General features: G+C 48.7%; 7 protein-coding genes across 7 annotated transcripts; 2 read left to right on the top strand and 5 right to left on the bottom strand.

Moving 5' to 3' along the window:
* Nucleotides 1–1,448: 1,448 nt before the first annotated feature.
* On the top strand, nucleotides 1,449–3,173 carry COCCADRAFT_9886 (uncharacterized protein; the record flags this gene model as incomplete). The annotated part of the gene is made up of 1 exon (XM_007719965.1): nucleotides 1,449–3,173. One exon carries the CDS (start codon nucleotides 1,449–1,451, stop codon nucleotides 3,171–3,173), a length of 1,725 nt encoding a protein of 574 aa, XP_007718155.1.
* A 1,536-nt stretch (nucleotides 3,174–4,709) lies between these two features.
* COCCADRAFT_9887 (uncharacterized protein) lies at nucleotides 4,710–6,275 on the bottom strand (the record flags this gene model as incomplete). Its single annotated transcript, XM_007719966.1, has 4 exons — nucleotides 4,710–5,180; nucleotides 5,229–5,410; nucleotides 5,460–6,044; nucleotides 6,095–6,275. 4 exons carry the CDS (start codon nucleotides 6,273–6,275, stop codon nucleotides 4,710–4,712), a joined length of 1,419 nt encoding a protein of 472 aa, XP_007718156.1.
* Nucleotides 6,276–7,046: 771 nt separating this feature from the next.
* COCCADRAFT_111432 (uncharacterized protein) lies at nucleotides 7,047–8,200 on the bottom strand (the record flags this gene model as incomplete). Its single annotated transcript, XM_007719967.1, has 2 exons — nucleotides 7,047–8,117; nucleotides 8,171–8,200. The coding sequence occupies 2 exons, from the start codon at nucleotides 8,198–8,200 to the stop codon at nucleotides 7,047–7,049; spliced, it is 1,101 nt and encodes a 366-aa protein (XP_007718157.1).
* A 1,633-nt stretch (nucleotides 8,201–9,833) lies between these two features.
* Nucleotides 9,834–10,442, top strand: COCCADRAFT_30999 (uncharacterized protein; the record flags this gene model as incomplete). Its single annotated transcript, XM_007719968.1, has 2 exons — nucleotides 9,834–10,005; nucleotides 10,090–10,442. The coding sequence occupies 2 exons, from the start codon at nucleotides 9,834–9,836 to the stop codon at nucleotides 10,440–10,442; spliced, it is 525 nt and encodes a 174-aa protein (XP_007718158.1).
* Nucleotides 10,443–11,029: 587 nt separating this feature from the next.
* On the bottom strand, nucleotides 11,030–12,242 carry COCCADRAFT_111426 (uncharacterized protein; the record flags this gene model as incomplete). Its single annotated transcript, XM_007719969.1, has 3 exons — nucleotides 11,030–11,321; nucleotides 11,377–11,889; nucleotides 11,944–12,242. The coding sequence occupies 3 exons, from the start codon at nucleotides 12,240–12,242 to the stop codon at nucleotides 11,030–11,032; spliced, it is 1,104 nt and encodes a 367-aa protein (XP_007718159.1).
* Nucleotides 12,243–12,454: 212 nt separating this feature from the next.
* COCCADRAFT_111428 (uncharacterized protein) lies at nucleotides 12,455–12,679 on the bottom strand (the record flags this gene model as incomplete). Its single annotated transcript, XM_007719970.1, has 1 exon — nucleotides 12,455–12,679. A coding segment is annotated over one exon (225 nt), but the record flags the coding sequence as incomplete, so codon positions are not given.
* Nucleotides 12,680–13,486: 807 nt separating this feature from the next.
* COCCADRAFT_111425 (uncharacterized protein) lies at nucleotides 13,487–14,733 on the bottom strand (the record flags this gene model as incomplete). Its single annotated transcript, XM_007719971.1, has 4 exons — nucleotides 13,487–13,832; nucleotides 13,930–14,455; nucleotides 14,508–14,565; nucleotides 14,674–14,733. The coding sequence occupies 4 exons, from the start codon at nucleotides 14,731–14,733 to the stop codon at nucleotides 13,487–13,489; spliced, it is 990 nt and encodes a 329-aa protein (XP_007718161.1).
* Between the last annotated feature and the right edge of the window lie 765 nt (nucleotides 14,734–15,498).

The raw sequence follows: 15,498 nt of genomic DNA on the forward strand, positions 1-15,498 counted from the left end.
GTAAGAAAGATGTAGAAGATGATTTTGAGTAGAATAGCTTATTACGATTTCTCTTTACTATCATTGTTGTGTTGTAATAGTCATGTAATAGTCGTGATTTTGGTGTGGTCTTGGCACCGTGAGCCACTCGCTATACTGAGCCACTCGCTATACAGATACGTTAGAGTGTGGGTTTGAAGATGGTGAACTTAGGAAATTATACCCCTGTTTTCTTGGAAATATAGAATCGGACGTATGGTGTCGTATACTGCTCTACACATAGTGGTTTGGTCCTGTCTTTTCTATGCTGCTAATGTTTTAATCTCCAAACAATGTACTGAGCTGATCTTGTCTCAAATTCACCAGCTCGCTGATGGTGCGGTTGATGGTGCCAAGACCCTACCCTCTAGTGTATCCAAACTGTAGGAAACTCGGTAGTTGAGGATTCGAGGTCGAGGCTAGAAGCTGGACGTTCAGCTCAGCGTCGAGTTGTTGGTATAGTGCGTTAGCTAGTGCATGGGCGCCGATTGGCTGAGACTCATGTCAAGGGGCGTGACTGTTTTACGGTACCAATCTGACCATGAGAACTAAGTAGGTTGTCTGCAACGGCGAAAGGCGGTGACGGCGGTGGATTGACGAAATGATCGACACCCGCACAGCTATGGGGAGGCTGATTTTTCAGAAGGCTGCACTTAAGTGTGTGCACTGTTTTTGTGGAAAGGGTTTCAGCTGCTCCGAGTCGGTTTACCCGAGGCTGTCTGCGAGGCCGACCGCAATGACGTCGGAGACAGAGCCTAGGTTTAGCCGTGAGTGTCTATCCTATCGGTTGTCGTTGCGATAGCCATGAACGAGAGACGACAAACGCCGGCTTGTGGGTACTGTTCGCTGGCGGTTTTCTGGGCTGATAGTCCGGTTGACATGCCTTAAGGCTAGAATCGTGGCTGTGCATGCACGAGCCGCAACACACGGCGTTACCAGTACCGTAATACCTGAAGGCGCGAGCGATTTAACGATAATCCCGCAGTATTTCCAGGGGGTTTCATGTAGCTTACTATGTCTCGTGAATATAGTTCGCCAAACGGTCAATGTAATCCACGATATTGTGTCTGGAGTGTAGGAAGCAGGGCTCGCACCTGACATCATGCAGGTTAGCTTAGTCCAAGCACTAAGCAGCGCATGCTCTAGCGCGACGTCTCGAGTGGTTGGCGCGTTTAACCAAGACTCCAGAGGAAACCATGGTTGTAACCTGACTACTTCCACCGTCCCTGCGCAGGATTCCTAGTGTCGGTATTTGTTCGCGGACGTGAGAGTGTTGTGAGTTCACGCTGTCCGTGCGAACCGGCCAAGGCTATACTTATTGTACCTCGCCGGCTGAACCAGCCACACCTCTCATCCACCCCCTCATCGTCTCTGTGGCTGTACACCCAACCGACCCTTACCTATCCCCATAGTACAGTACATAGCACATCATGGCGGAACTAGTCTCTGGCATCGCAAAGCTCAATCCTTTTTCCAAGAGAAGCGTCGACGACGAAGATAAGGGCGAGGCCATTGATGCGGGGACTGTGGCTGGTGGGGGCCATGCCTCACGAGAATCGCACATCCCCAAAGACCAGCTCCGGGTGAGCAAAGGACTACAACACCATATTATCGAGAACAACATCTTGCACAAGCCGGAGTCCGGCTCAGAAACAGAATGGGTTTCAGCATTACGAGAGATGCTTAGCAGGAACCATGTCAACATTCCCCGGGAACTCCTCGACAGAAACCATCCACTTCCCGAGTACTTCATCAGTTCGTCGCACAACACGTACCTGATGGCTCACCAGCTCTATGGCGAGTCGCATGCCCAGGCGTATGAGATTGCCCTTCACACTGGATCGCGTTGCGTTGAGATTGATGCTTGGGACAACGATGATAATGCCGACGAACCCAAAGTCACTCATGGCTACACACTCGTCTCTCACATACCCTTCCGTGAGGTGTGTGAAACAATTCGAGATGTTGTTGACAGGGAAGCTGCAAATGAGATGGATGCTGCGCCCATCCTTATCTCCTTGGAAAATCACTGTGGCGCGCACGGCCAGCTTCGCCTGGTACAAATCTTCCAAGAGGTTCTTGGCCACCGGCTCCTCAGTCAAGAGGTGCGCGACAAAGGCACACGCGAACAAAATGATCCCGCAAAGCATGAGCATGTTACCCTTGCTGAGTTGGGAAACAAGGTGGCAGTCATTGTTGAGTATCACTTACCCGATGAACAGGAGACCAGCAGCAGCAGCTCTTCCAGTTCCGATGATGAAGATCAAAAGCAAGCTCATCAGGCGTATGTGGAACAAAAAAAGACCGCCCCGACTGGAACTATCATTCCTGAGCTTGCAAACCTGGGGGTGTACGCGCAGTCTGTCAAGCCTGTTAACAACTCATGGTTCGAAGCCGATCTTGAAAATGCACCACACCACCAGCTCATCAATGTCTCTGAATCTGGTCTCAAGAGTCATCTCCCAGCCAACAGCGCAAAGATTGCTCGCCATAACGCCCACCATTTGATGCGTGTCTACCCCAAGGGCACTAGAATCTCCTCCAAGAACCTAGCCCCCGTCCCTTTTTGGAGTATCGGCGCACAGATATGCGCGCTTAACTGGCAAACCTTTGGCGCGAGCTCGCAGATTAACGAAGCGCTCTTCACTGGCTCCAGCGGATACGTCCTCAAGCCTGCGGCCCTACGCGCGGGTGGCTCTGGAAACCTTGGCACTGGAAGGCGGAAGCAGCTCCGACTACACGTCGCGGGTGCGACGGACATTCCTCTGCCCAAAACACGCGACCCCAACGAGATCAAGCCTTATCTAACATGCACACTTGTCCACCCCAACGACCTGAACAACATGCCTCCAAAGCGCAAGACCGCCGTCTACAAACCCCATAAGCTTACTGGGTTTATGCACAAAGACAACCCACCTGCCACTGAGCCCCTGTGGAAGGAAGTACTTGAATGGGAGTACGAGGATAACGAGATGATCTTCTTGCGCATGTTGATCAAGAGTGATGACAGTTTCTCCAAGAATCCGCTTTTTGCCGTTGCGGCTGTGAGACTGATGTACGTTGTGTCGGATTGGGTTTTTGTGCGTATGTTTGACCTGGCTGGACATGAAACGGCGTGTACGATACTTGTCAAGTTTGAGTTTCTAGACATCTAGAAGTATTGAACTTGGAGTATTGGAGTAGGAAAGGCCCGGGCGGCCTACTCGAGGGCCTTGTCGTTTGGGTTTCCCTGCGCAGATAGGAAGTTGTCGTAGTTTCTGAAGGGGCTGCAGATTTTAGTACCCCTATCATCCTATTTTTCTTAGTGCTATAGGCCCGCCTACTACCTATACAGTGTTTTAGAGTATCAGTTGTCAAGGGTGACTACTGGGGACGCTACTCACCCCTTGATATTGCGCAATTCAAAGTCCCATATCCTTGCACATCATCATCTCCAAAAAAACCGTTAAATATCACCATCAATGTGGATCCTGCTCTCTAATTTCCCATCCTCTTCTCCAAAACAAAATACCATACATATACCCCTACTCCAAAACGCACACTCCACCACTTTCAGCCTGACAAGCAGAGCATAACTTCCCTTCCTCCCCACTTATCCATTCTATCCACCAACGCCTCCAAAACCGTTGATCTCCACCATATACGAACACCCAGCGCATTCGCCCCCCTACGCAAGGCCCCCAAGCGCAAACGCAAACGTCAATACTTCCGATGCAGACGCAACAACTTCCCAGCCATACATAGACTCCGCATCTGCATCCTTCAATGCCGGTAGTCTCATAGGTGTACGCATGTCTACGTCATCCAAGCATCACTCTCGTACTCCTTCTCGCACCACGCAACCCTTTTCCGTGTTGCGATCGCCGCCAAACCCCCCGTACTCGCCTGCGATACGCAAGGTGCGCACAGCGCGTTTGGATAAGTACGTAGCGCGATTGAAGCGGGGGACGGGCCGTGGGGGTGTAGGCGAGGCGAGGCGCGGTGCGGTGCGGTGCGGTGGGGCAAACTAGGGTAGTAGGGCACATGGGTGCGTGGCGTTGATGTGGATGCCCTTGTTTCCCCTTCGCAGCTCCAGCCTGTTTGCGAGGGTTGTCGTTGTCGGAAGGGAAAAAAGAAATGAGGGAGCATGGACATGGGGTTCTTTGCCTTTTTTTCGGGGAATTGATAGGGCGACGGCGGGTGGGCTGGGAGCGAGCGGACTGCGGGTGCTAGAGGCCATGCGTCGAGTATACCTACCTAGGTGCATCTATAGACGGGGATTAGGCCTGCATAGATATGCAACTTCAGATGCACCGACGATTCATGAGTGCTGCGGGTTGTGGAAATGGGGAAACGGCGTGCTGGTCCCCTTGTTATCTATGCGGAGGCGAATGGTAGCGTGCGGAGGATCGGTGGTGGATCTGACTGGGTCGAAGGAACGCGTGGCATTGGCGTGGTGCTATATTGTTTATGCAGAGGTGTGAAGTTGGTGCGTCAAGGTTGATTGGCTGGGTTAAAGAGTGGAAACGTAGACTTGCGAAGGAGGCTGTGTAGAGTAGGATGCAGCTGTGTGGCAAAGAACGTCGCCTATCAGGTTGGCATGAAAGGTGTGGAAAAGGATCTTTGAGTAATCATAATACTCAATATCTGGCAATAGTGTATTGTCAGAAGAAGGAAAAAATGCGTCATTATAGCTCAAGTGTGCGGAGCTATCAAACTTTGTCACCACTACGCAGTGGGTCCTTTGTTCGCTCGCGTATCTCCTGCGCAGGCGCAAGCCCATCTCTTTCTAGAATGTGATTCGGAATCACAGCACCCTCCTCAGTCTTGTCGTAATTCGTGTCTGTCATGTGGTAGAAGCCCAGATAATAGAAGCTGGCAATGCCCATGACATAGAAAAGCAATATGCCTCCTGCCTCGGCAATAAATGGAATTTTGATGCTGTCGAGACCAAAGCAGATCGCTTCACCGGCGCCAAGTACGCCACGGAAAATGCCCACATAGTGTGTGAGTTTCTGCGGTGAGTTGGTCAATGCGCCGATCCAGTAATATACTATGTTGTGCCAGAGCTGGGAAAAGACCCAGTTGAGCATGAAGAGGACGAATACCCAACCAAAGTTCGCATCTTCCCAATCGGTGGGGTGACTTGGAGGGTGGTTACGGTCGTAATTGCGAGTGCGGATCTGGCTGGTGTTAATAGGTTGTATTCAAATGTAGAGTGGATGACGTACCATTTCCCATACCCACGCAATGACAAGAGGCACACAAACACCAGTCAGCCCAACTAGTCCTCGTTTACGTCGGCCCCAGCCTGGATAGTCTAGAACCCATTGTAAAGCCCATCCTGCGGGGATTTGCAGGACAACAGCAATAAATGACAGCAGGGATCGTGTGCGAAGATTGTTGTTGAACGCTAGAAGTATGTAAGCAGTATACCAAATGGTTTGGTAGTAAATACTCACCATTCACTGACCCGCTGTACACGAGAAAACCCTCGGACGGAAGAAAGGCGGGGAGCATTAAAACCAAGATTGGGTCTGTGAACGCGAGCAAGTTTGCCTTCAGCTCATCCCAAGCCCCTCTTGGGCGATCGACGGCTACAACTGACCCGTCGTCTCTCGTGAGCCTGTGAGGTCGAAGCAAGAACAAGCAGAGCAAACCACCGACAACCATGATAGTTATGAATGAAATGTATACCGACCGAGGGACTCCCGCGACAGTCTCAGAGTCTCGGTTGATGATCACAGGAATGATACCGCTGATGACAGAGCCAAGAGCCTGCATGTTCATCAAAATAGTTGCGTAGGATCCTTTCTCGCTCTCCTCGGGATATCCAGTAGCAACATATCCAGCAGTGATGAAGACCATTCCCGCGCCAATTCCAATAATGGGACCAGCAGCATAAGGATAGCCAGTCTTGCCCGTCTCATCGTAGTACCACAGCGACCCGACGTAGACAGCGTATGTTTGAACACCGATGCACATGGTAAGGCCAGGCCCGAGTTTATTCAAGATGGAGCCCCCGAAGGAAGAGGAGAAGAACCATACTATCTCTGTTATCAACGGCCTGAGACACAAAGCTCCAGCCTTCTTTTACCTGCACACAGTGTCGCGTTGACAACCTGGACAACCTGGGCCGAATCGGGCCTTCCACCCCCAGCACCCAGTAGATTCAGAGCAACGTAAATGCCAGCGGAAGAGCCAACTCCCAGGCCAGCAATCAACATTTGAGCCCACGGTCCATGGTAGCGGAATTGGGGCAGGTTCAAAAGTCCCATAACGCTTGATGCTTTTGAAAAACAAAAAAAAGATTAGAACAAAACACTACGACACACGAGTGAATCAGAAGCAAACTGAACAACTTTCAGTCCAGGGAAAATTGTCGCAGTGACAAGAGGAACGAAAAGGACAGGTTAGTGTGGGAAACATTAGCTTTAAACCAGCAATCTTCATGGATTCGCACACCCATCCATAATTCCAAAAGGCCAGGGTGCTTTGATATAGCGCCATGCAAAGCGACAGGAACCCACGCATCCCAACACGGGAGCAGAAACAAGGGTTCACAGCGGGTCGAGGCGTTGACCGATAAACAAGACTCAAGAGAATAAGGGACTAGGGTTGCATTATGTGGCTGTTAGGGTGGTCGCTGATCCACCTGCTGCCATTCGGTGGGTAAAAACGTCACTAGGGTCTAGATGGGGGTTCGTGGCTAGCGCGAAATGCAAAAACTGGTCCGGCACCGAACCACACACTGGGGGTGATAACGGCGCGTGTAAAGTTCAAAAGACAGGTCCCTGTGTCAAACTATCTGACTCGTCAAGCGCATGTTAGACCTATCTACCAGTCATTGGCGGTAAGATTCGACAGTAGGGACGTTGAGAGTTGGAGGCCATTGGAGACGCCTAGACCTTTGCACTGGCTGGGCACATTATGCTGAAACACAGTTTAGTGAGTTTCGGAGAGAATAGTGGCGGGCTGAATCCATAGTACACCAACGGCATTTTTTGAAGTAGAAGATTGCTGTGAAGATTGCTCTACCATTCATTTCCCTAATCCCACACCTGACGACAACTGACATTGATGCGCTTGGTGCTCATGTAACCCTTCCATTTCTTGTAAGCTTTCTCTTCCGCTGAAGTTGCTCCAGGAGTGCCGACTGGCCAACTGGCAAGATGAGGCGGACATGTGCTTGGTATACAGCGAGCCATTGCATGCCAAGCCCACCGTGCATCGCCTGTCAAGTGCACGACGTCGCCGCTATGGACGCGAATAGCGACGCTCCTCGGAGAATTTTCTCCTTGTCCATTATCCTCGCCCTTTGCCATGATAAATATGCCGTCGCAACCCACACTGAAGCTCGCGAGTGCACGTTGGCATTGCTCGCTTACATCGCGATGTACGGGCATGAAATCCTTGGCCGAGTACATTAACACTACGCCAGACTCGGGCCGGATATGAGGAAAAAGACCAGTGACTAGCCTTGATAAGTCTTCAGGAAATGGAGTAGCATGTTTGGCGTAGCTGCGAGTCGGCCAGTCGTACTGTTCGCCGAGTGTGAGCCATCGGAGTTTTGAGTAAAGAAACTGCTCGTTGTTTAATGGCTTTTGCTTGTCGGGTGACTTTGGTATAAGACAGTCAGCCTCAGCTGCCCGATCGCGAAGAAAAAAGTTGCTGTCAAATCGCGAGGGCTCGGACGTGGGCTTAGGGGGATATGGGATCTCGAAATCGGCTTGGAGGTTGATCTTGTGTCCAGGGTCCGCCAGATCCCTGTGCATCAAGCATGATGTGAACAAAACCTGCGTCTCAGGAGGAAGCAGTCTTGAGATGACTTGGAGACCGGGGAAATCACGATGTTCGAAGATTTGCGCGTCTTCTACTGGTGCTGATAATGGTTTACCGCCAGCGTAAGCCATACAAGCAACTTCAATCTGAGCTGCTGGAATGATGCCGGCAGGACGCCAAATGTCTTTCCAATCTTCGCTGAACTCGCTACGTTTGCTGAGGTCAAAGATGTCTGGGTCATTCTCTAAGTCGACTTTGCGCATGCTCTGGTAGCGCCAATGCTCCTTTTGGATGAACTGTGGTGGGGTAGCATGTGTGTCATGATGCACAGAACCCTTCTACGTTCCCTGTCAGCAAGACCCATTCAAACTCATGTGAGAGACATACGAACGCGTTCGGTGGCATCCGTTGACAAGTCCATGGCGAGAGTGCAGCGACAAAAGCGTTGCGGGGCAGGACGTGTTGGTGCGCGGAATAGGAACTGCCTCGGAAGTGAGACAGTCAGTCGCCTCAGATTTTGCATCAACCAGAAACTGATGATAAGATGTATGCCTATAGTTCAATTGGACAAGTTATTGCGTCACTGCCATGCAGGGAAGAAAAGGAAAAGGCTTCATGGCAAGCCACCTCGTGGGTGAGCTTATCGATAAGCGCCACATTTTCCATTTTGCACCAAGTACTAGTATTAGCAATACATGTGTATATACTCACTTTTGATTCTATGCCAGTACCAGATCGTGGTAGCGTTTCTCGAAAACGTCGTTATAAAATCACCAAAGAGGTTAATTTAAGGTTATTCATAGAATTAACCACATTTTATTATACACATATCCCAGAAATATCTATCATGACAGTTCAAACCGTAAAAGAGCTCCAGGCGAAAGCAAACTTCCCACGGAACGTGCTCGGGCTTCTGTAATTCTATTGTAACCTAACTCTCATCTACCTCTAACTCAAGCACTTTAAAAATCAGATTTCTTGTTAACAATATATCTTCCTATTGGAACAACTTACAGTACCAAATGGAATCTGGGGCATAATCTTTACACAACTTCCCTGACAGCACCCTTTTTCATCAGAGCATACTTCACGAGGCTATTTAAATTCTCGATTAGAAACTTTTCGTTTTAGTCAACAGGTATGTCGTTTGTTCTCACCCCAACACACTCCCGAGGTGCAAGTTGAACACCATGTTGGGTGCTTTCATGCGTAATAGCTGGTACAGCGTAGACCATAGAGATCATCAGAACTATATTAACGATGTGAAGTCTCATGTTTGAGCAATATAGTATGTCTGTGAATAGTTAGATGTTGGTTTGGTGTGGATAGAAAATTTATCTTCACTATATTGTAAGCCCATATATATATGCGGCTTTTCTTGATGCCTATTGCCTATTCCGAAAGGTGTCCTTCTCAACATGATTTGTTTTATGTAGATACAACATAGCTATCCGCTCCCCGGAAATGAAAGAATAAGATCTGCAGTATTTGCTTTTTATCGAAGCGGTGTAGTATTTCTTTTAATGAAGGAGAAAAACCTGTAAGTGTGAGAACACCCCCCAAAGAGGTACAGCATACTGCATGTTAGTATCTGGAGCTGGATAGATATATGCATGTAACAGTCAGTGTCACATGATCTAGATCTAAGGCTACTACAACCAAAAAGGTACAAGTGATTAGCATTGTGATGATGACCCTACACAGGGTTGTATGTATAGTTAGCTATGTCTAACCTCTAATAGCCCTATGGATATCTAATAGGAGCCTAAGAGCTTTCTTTTTGATCTCATTCCAAGGCCACAGGATGATGAATCACTAAAATGTCCTAGCTCATAAAAAGTGTTGAGTGCTAAGTGTTCAATGTTCAGTGCTACGTGTTCAGTGCTGAGTGTTCAGTATCAAGACAGTAGATGATCCTATATTACATACTATGTGGTTCCAAAAAAGATATATATACACCTCTTCTTCCTCAAACAGATTGCTTACCTAACGTAATAGCCACAACGATAACTATAACCATTACCACCATCACTATTATAAAAACAACAAGAACGATGCGGTTCGCTCTCTTTACCACTGTTGCCTTTCTAGGCCTGACCACCACCGCCACCATCGTACCCAGACGCGGCGAAACTTCTAAACGCAATACTAATGTCTGCCCTGGCGCTGATTATCCGCGGTGCTGCGAAACGAACGATGATGGTGTTGTTGTAGCCTGTATATACCGTACGTAACTTCTCTTGTTGTTAATAGCTTTATTCTTCCTCATCGCTATAATTTCAAACCCTATGCTTACTGATACCATCCCAGCTGGGAACGTTGGTTCGATGGAGGATTTTAAGAACGCTTGTAAATATATGAACAAAAAGGATCAAGAAGAAGGCAAAAGACGACACGGACACAAACATAGCAAAGAACGCCGCAAACACAGAAAGGACAAAGAAGAGGAAGAAGGCGAAGAAGGCGAAGAAGGTCATGAACGCGGGGAAGGCCACGAACACGAAAAAGAAGAAGAAGAAGAAGAAGAAGAAGAAGGCAAAGAATACCGCCAAGGGAAACAGCCTATGTGCTGTCGTTCTTCTGACAAACAGATTGTACCAGATGTCGGAGGACTGTTTGGTCGTGCTGTGACTGATAATGATTGCTCAGATTTAGCGGGTTAGTTCGCTTTTATGCTGGAGAAGGGAAAAACAGGGGTACATACATATAATCGGGTCATAGACAGGACCTAGTATATAGTCTTTCGTTTTGTGGATATTTCATTTGTTTCAATAATGTAACCGGCTACGCCTCCATCTCTTACTATAGAATCAAGCTGTGAGTGTTGTTGAATTATAGAATTGCTGCCTGTTCTTAAATAGGTCAACATGGGAATATATAATACTAATTACATGCTGAAGTTGTTGACTCCGAACAATATGCGCCCATCACTACTAGGCTCAACGTAGGCGGGTAGAATTTCCAACTACAACAAGTGGGGGTTGCAGAAAACTGATGTTTATTGTTACGACATGGCGGCTGCGGCAGGCATTTCGTCAGACCATCTCTACCCACTAAACCTAGCTTTGGATGGAGATTGCACTGGTCTTTGGTCGAACTACGTATATTGTATTGATGTGGCGTAAAGACGTGGTAAATGATGTTGAACAAGCAGAAAGGATATGGACCGGTGGAGAATAACACATGAACTTTTCTTCGCACCACTTCCGGTACTTTACATGTGTATAGCGTTATAACTTCGAGTGACGGTCTATTCCTCCTCGCGGAAACGCAACTGCCTCTCACAAATCTCAAAGACATTTTCCCACTTACCATCAATATCGACCTCGTCACCACCCACAATCTTGATTCCCATCTTCGCAGCCGCAGCTTTGACGTCTTTCATAACCTCAGCGGCATCCTTGTACCGACCATTCTCAGCATTCGCGATAATGGTGCCTAGGCTTACATCTTCAATTTCGTCGGGAATCCCGTCTTGCAACGCGGACGCATCTGCAAAGACGTTGTTGACGAGGTATTTGACAAATATAGCCCAATAGTACCTAGAATTCACGCCTAGTTAGAGCTGCACTTGCCAAACAGATCAGCGGTACTAACAAGTCTTCTTTCACGCTCCCATGCTCCTCGTCTCCTTCGTAAATAGCATCGCTCACGCTACCATCTATAATCCACTCGCCATCGCTAAACGGCCATGGCGCATACCCCTCCTCCCTAACCCTACGATCAAACTCTTCCAGCGTCATCGGGTTCGGATACGCAGAATCCTGCAGGCGTTCCCTTGCGCTAGCAATGCCATCCTGTTTGTTTTCCTCTTCAATCTGCGGTGCTGATGCGGCAAGGAACCCCGTGATTGCGAGCGAGAAATCCGACCTTAGCCACACGAGCTCCGTGCAAAAGTTTCGGATGAACACGGATCGCGAGTGGGCGAATTGCAACGCTGAGAGCACCTGCAATGCCCACCGATAGTACAGGCTCAGCATCAAGCGGCCATTTTCTGACAGGTCTTGCAGGAGAGGTACAGTCAGTGCTGGAAGCGAGTGCCACTCAATAGGTCCAGGCTCGAGCCTCTCGACAACAACGCCAATGTCGCTTTCCAGCGGCCTAAGATATCTATTTTGGTGAGATGAAAAACATAATGATTCTCTGAAGAAAAAAACAACGTACCGGACGATCCTGGGATGTCCCTCTCCAGGAAGTTCATACGCTCCTCTCAAGCGCTTGCGCGCCCAACCCGGCCTTGCTCGCGAGTCTGGCTCAATGTCTTCGGGGGCTTCCAGGATAAGTATGCCCTTGCCGTCCTTGTGAGGGAGACAGAACAAGGTTTCGAAGAAATGAGAATACCAGTCCTGTACGTCATCGGGGGCTTTGCTTGCTTCTTCGGGGAGATCATCTTCTGGAAAAGAAATTATGTAGTTTTTGGCTGGACGGGGCGGTGGGACTTTGGATGAGAGGAAAGAATCCATAATAGCCATTCCCTAGTATTCAAGAAAAACTAGCAATGTGGCGGTTTGACGGTACTGCGCGTAGTTGCGGTGTTTGTTTGGTTTTGTGTTGTGATCAAGTCGAATAGGTATCAGTAGGGATATCTGGCTGTCGCACCGTTAGGTGCGGAATATCAGGTATATACGTAGAAATGCCCGAACAGAGTAAATATCATCAACTGCAACATCTCAGCTCATCCTACATGAAGGCCATTTCGCAGCGTCATTAGTAGTAAATGTTCCCGACAGTGTTTGGCTGAGTAGGCTATGCCTGGCGTAAGATAGAAACAGCCGGGCTTTGGTGACAAAACGGTACTATAGTAGGTGGCTCGTGCATGCCGCCCGCTGAGTAAACGAAGGCCGGCATCCTTCCTCACGTATGAGTAATGTCCCAGTAGCATGAACGCCTTATCGGAGAATTCCAGTTCTAGGCATAGCCGCGGCTAGCCTGATATAATGGTATAGAGAGGGGGCATATAACTGTACAAATAGTTAATACTACTGTGCAAGCCAGTATCACTGCGAACGTTCTAACGGCTACTAAGAATAGAATGGTACGTGTGAATAATTACCAAAATAGTGCAGAGCCGCTGGTTGGCCCAAGCAGAAGACATGATTGAAACGTTCGTGAGCCTAGTCTTTCTATCAATCAGGAAGTACGAGACGAGGCTGGGATAACGAGAGAGAAAGGGAACCTCCGATGGTGAATTGTCTCAATACTCTAGATTCACAATTTCCCATGTCCACATAAACTAGTCGTTAATATTATTCCCTTCTTGTATCTACGTCAAACGGCAATAAATACCAAATTGGAAAAACCTTATCCATAACTGCCTTATTAGCCCAGACCCCCTGCCACCATCACAACAAGCAAAGAGCTCTAGAAACTGAAAACCCCGAGTATCGCGATATCCCTAATGTCGAATATTCATAGGACTCTTGTTCATTTCCTATATTACACCAAACAGAATTGACTAAATTACTTTTCATGCCCACATACTTAATTAGGGTCATTATGACATCAGCAAAGCAAAAAAGAAAAACTGGCATGGATGAAAACGGCAGTCAAATAACAAAATGTTTAATATACAATCACCACATGCATACCCCATTCGCGTCGTGCCGTGCTCAAAGCCGCATCGAACCAATTTCAAACAGGATATTAACTCAAACCCATACTTTATACATCCACCATTCTAACCGCCATTGCACCCAATGCATTTCACCTAGAAAATCGCAATAGCCCCCGGCGGACTCCCAATCCCACCCCTAACATGCAACGGCGCGCTTGTCAAAAAGAAACTATACCTCCCTTCCTCCTTACACTTGTCACTCAGTTTCTCCAAATCCCACATTTCGCCAATGGCCGTACCCCAATGCACAAGTAACCACTCATGCAAACACCATCCGTCTTGGAATTTCGGGGGCCACGCCTCAAGAGCGACATTGTCGGCAGCAATGGCCGCCAAGTGGCAGTCGTAAAGCCAGCGGACGGTGCGCTCCGAGGATTCCAGGCCAATGGCAACGTTGTTGTCCTGGGTGCCTGATTTGCGCTCTGCTTCTGTTGCATTACTACATCCCATTAGCTCCTCATCCAACCATCCGCGCTTTCTCCCCCCTTCAAGACCTCCGGGGGTAAAAGGAAAAAGAGAAAGGAAAAAAAACGTACTTATGCCACCTTACATACCCCGTCCTCACCACCAACACATCCCCTTGTCTAACCTCGGTCCCCTGCCACTTAAGCGTCTCCTGCACCTCCTCGACCGGAATTGCATGCCTCGACACCGCACTCGGCGCTCCTTTCCCCTTGGTCTCCTCATACCACCTCAACCAATCACACAGCACACCCCTGCCCACTATGCCCCCGCGCTCACACCACTTATGCGTGCCATTCGTATCGCTCTTGGCCGCCTCCGCATGCGTGAGCCCATTGTAATACGTACCCGTTGCCTGATGCGCAAAGTGCTTTAGAGAATCCCATTGCGAACCTGCCTGCGTGTTGATGTGCAGTTCGTCGTCGTTTGCACAGAGCGAAGAGAAGGTGCCGAAGTCGATTTGTTTTTGCGAAAAGGGTTTGCGGTTGAAACCGGGGAATTGCACATTGTGTAGTTCCCAGTCGAGTTGGATCGAGGTGCCTGTACGAATTTCTTCTGAAGCGGCGCGTTTGACGACCGAGGGGGTGAGGAGGTTGATTGCTTTGGGGGTAGTTTAGTTTGACGTGTATGGGTGGGAGAAGGGAGGACGTACTTCCTACTTCATCTTTCTTGCCGTCTTCGTCGAAGAAACCCCAGAGATTGCCTTGGGGCTTTTGAATATACCCATGTCAGTTCTCATATCTTTCCAAATAACCCGCATCCGCCCCTCCCTTAGAAAAAAAATGTATACCATGTCAAAAAAAAAGAAGCAAACTTACCATACCCTCAACCTTTGGCGCCTCATCAAAAGCCGGGAACTTGTATTCTTTCGAAGCCATTATATGTTCTCAATTCAATTCCAATTCCAACAAACTAACAAACTCTCGTACTACAGTTTCCATGGGTAAAACTAAGGTACACACTTTCCAACCCACCCACGCCTCTTTTATACCTCCACCTCCCCCCCCCCTCCCCCCAATACCCCACACACACACCCGGCTCCCTCTCACGACCATGTACACCTACTTACCCCGCTCCAAAACATGAACAAACTTTCTGCTCAGTTTGAGCGAACTCGGACGCCCCTCGTGCCCCTTCTTGTCGCCCCAGTTTTTTTTTTCGAATGACGTGTAGCTCCATCATTTCCCCGTTGTGCGGAAGCGGAGCTTGCTAACAAGATTGCGGGGGGGAATGATTTGCTGTTTGCACACACAATTCGGGTACTAGCGGTTGTTGGTTGCTTCCGAGAGGTGGAGTGAGATGGCTGTTTGGGGCTTAGTGCTGTTACCGAGCTGAGGTAATCCGTCTGTCCGGTCGGGCAATGTTACTCCGCTCTGTTATTGACCTTACCGTCGGTCATAACCAATTGCGGTAGGCTGCTGAGATTTGTCCCCAAGGTTTTGAGATTTGTCCCCAAGATGAGATTTGTCCCCAACGCTAGTGCTAGTGTAAACTTTCTCTCCAACTTAGCTTAGTGCGTAATCTTCGAATCCGCCATATCCGCACCACTACTAGATATTTACTGCAGGTAAACGCTCATCGAAAAACGTAGCTGTCTAGCTTATTTTCTTATTCTTGAACAACATGGGCGATATTACACCTCC

This window comes from Bipolaris zeicola, assembly GCF_000523435.1.
Source record: "Bipolaris zeicola 26-R-13 unplaced genomic scaffold scaffold_375, whole genome shotgun sequence".
Classification (NCBI taxonomy): Eukaryota; Fungi; Ascomycota; class Dothideomycetes; order Pleosporales; family Pleosporaceae; genus Bipolaris; species Bipolaris zeicola.